Genomic DNA, 1,486 nt, shown 5'->3' on the forward strand with positions numbered 1-1,486 from the left:
TTTTTAACAGTGAAAGAGTGTGAGGTAAGTAGGAAAACATTTATTATTTGACAGCTGTTTTACAACAGAAATGTTAAATAACCAACAGTAATATTCTGTGATGCAAACTACTCGACGACCGTTTTGATAATTTGCGTGATTCACGTAATTCGTAACCGAATGTGGCAAGGAAGATTTTGTTGTTTTGCTTTTACAACATTTGCACAAATTAACTCCTAATTGTAGGTGTATTTTAAAATAAAATATTATTTGTGAATATTTCAACGGATTACGAAAAATTCTTTCCATTTTTCTCATCTTTTTTAAAGATGTTAAGCCTTGTCACACGCTATGCGTGTCCGTCGTTTAGGTTAGTAACTAATATGCTGTATGCCCTATGTAGAAATAAGTTAGCATTATCAAAGTTATTTGTTTTGCAGTATTGCAGTAATTATACATATGTTGTCAGTAAACCTGTTTCATTGTAATGTTTTGACAAATCACAATATTTGTCCCCCCCCAAGAATTCTCACTCCAAGCTGAAATCAAAAGTTGGCAGCCCTGCATTAGTCTCTGAAAGTTTAGCTGGAAAATGTGATTGGAATGTATTAAATCAAAGTACAGTTGGTAGTGATCATTTTCCTATCAGCAGTACAATTGGTTTAGATATAGCACAAATTGTGGTGGACAGAATGCCCAGGTGGAAATTTAAATCAGCCAACTGGGACACATTTAATAAAGCTCTTAAGAGAGGAAGAAGATCTTTTAACTATAACGATTTTATTGATTATAAAAGAGCACAGGCGATAGTGAGGAGAGTAATACGGACATCTAAGAGAAATTATTGGAGGGAATTTTGCGACAATATTGGGGAAGATATTGAAATTAATGAAGTATGGAGTATGATAAGAAAAATGGGAGGGAAGCAAAGAAATAGCAGCATACCTGTATTAGCATATAAAGAAAGACTTGTAAAAAAGCAGGAATACAATTTTTTGTTTCTGGCTATAGTTCTCAAACTTCCAATCATTATGCGCTCCACACTCCTATCCAGTAGGTGGCGGGAATGCACCATTTAAGTTGGTTTGCCAACCGCCATTAACACCAGAAGAAGAAGAAGAATCCGGCCCCACCCCCTACACAATCTAGGGACTTTTAATTTGGAACTCAGTGTTTCTGAATACGGCACACGTTTGTGATTGAATCCGCTGACTTCACCAAGGCGGCCAACATGGCAGGAGGAAAGAAGAAATCCTCTACTCTACCATCAAAACTTCAGAAAACTCTTTCCTCCATATGGCAGGACAAACACATGGTGTTGTTCAAAGCAGAGTACACGTTCTTGGTCACGGCCGTCCTTTGGTTCCTGGAAATTGGGATTAACATATGGGTGATCCAAAAAGTTGAATGTAAGTGCAGTAGAATCAATAATAGGCGCGTTTCCATTACAGATTTGCGCAAAACTTTGGCGATATTTTATAAATGTCGATAAAAAAGTATTGCGAAA

The 1,486-nt window shown here is 36.6% G+C and overlaps 1 protein-coding gene across 1 annotated transcript in view; it reads left to right on the forward strand.

Annotated features, from left to right (window-relative positions):
* The first annotated feature begins 1,202 nt into the window (after nt 1–1,202).
* Nucleotides 1,203–1,486, forward strand: part of LOC107749127 (dol-P-Man:Man(5)GlcNAc(2)-PP-Dol alpha-1,3-mannosyltransferase-like) — a 6,682-nt gene continuing 6,398 nt past the window's right edge. The window contains exon 1 of the mRNA XM_016564219.1: nt 1,203–1,388. Within this exon, the coding sequence (XP_016419705.1) occupies nt 1,211–1,388 (178 nt within the window). The 5' untranslated portion in view covers nt 1,203–1,210. The remainder of the gene's footprint in view (nt 1,389–1,486) is intronic.

Source organism: Sinocyclocheilus rhinocerous, unplaced genomic scaffold (assembly GCF_001515625.1).
Source record: "Sinocyclocheilus rhinocerous isolate Xijiao unplaced genomic scaffold, SAMN03320098_v1.1 scaffold919, whole genome shotgun sequence".
NCBI classification, from domain to species: Eukaryota; Metazoa; Chordata; class Actinopteri; order Cypriniformes; family Cyprinidae; genus Sinocyclocheilus; species Sinocyclocheilus rhinocerous.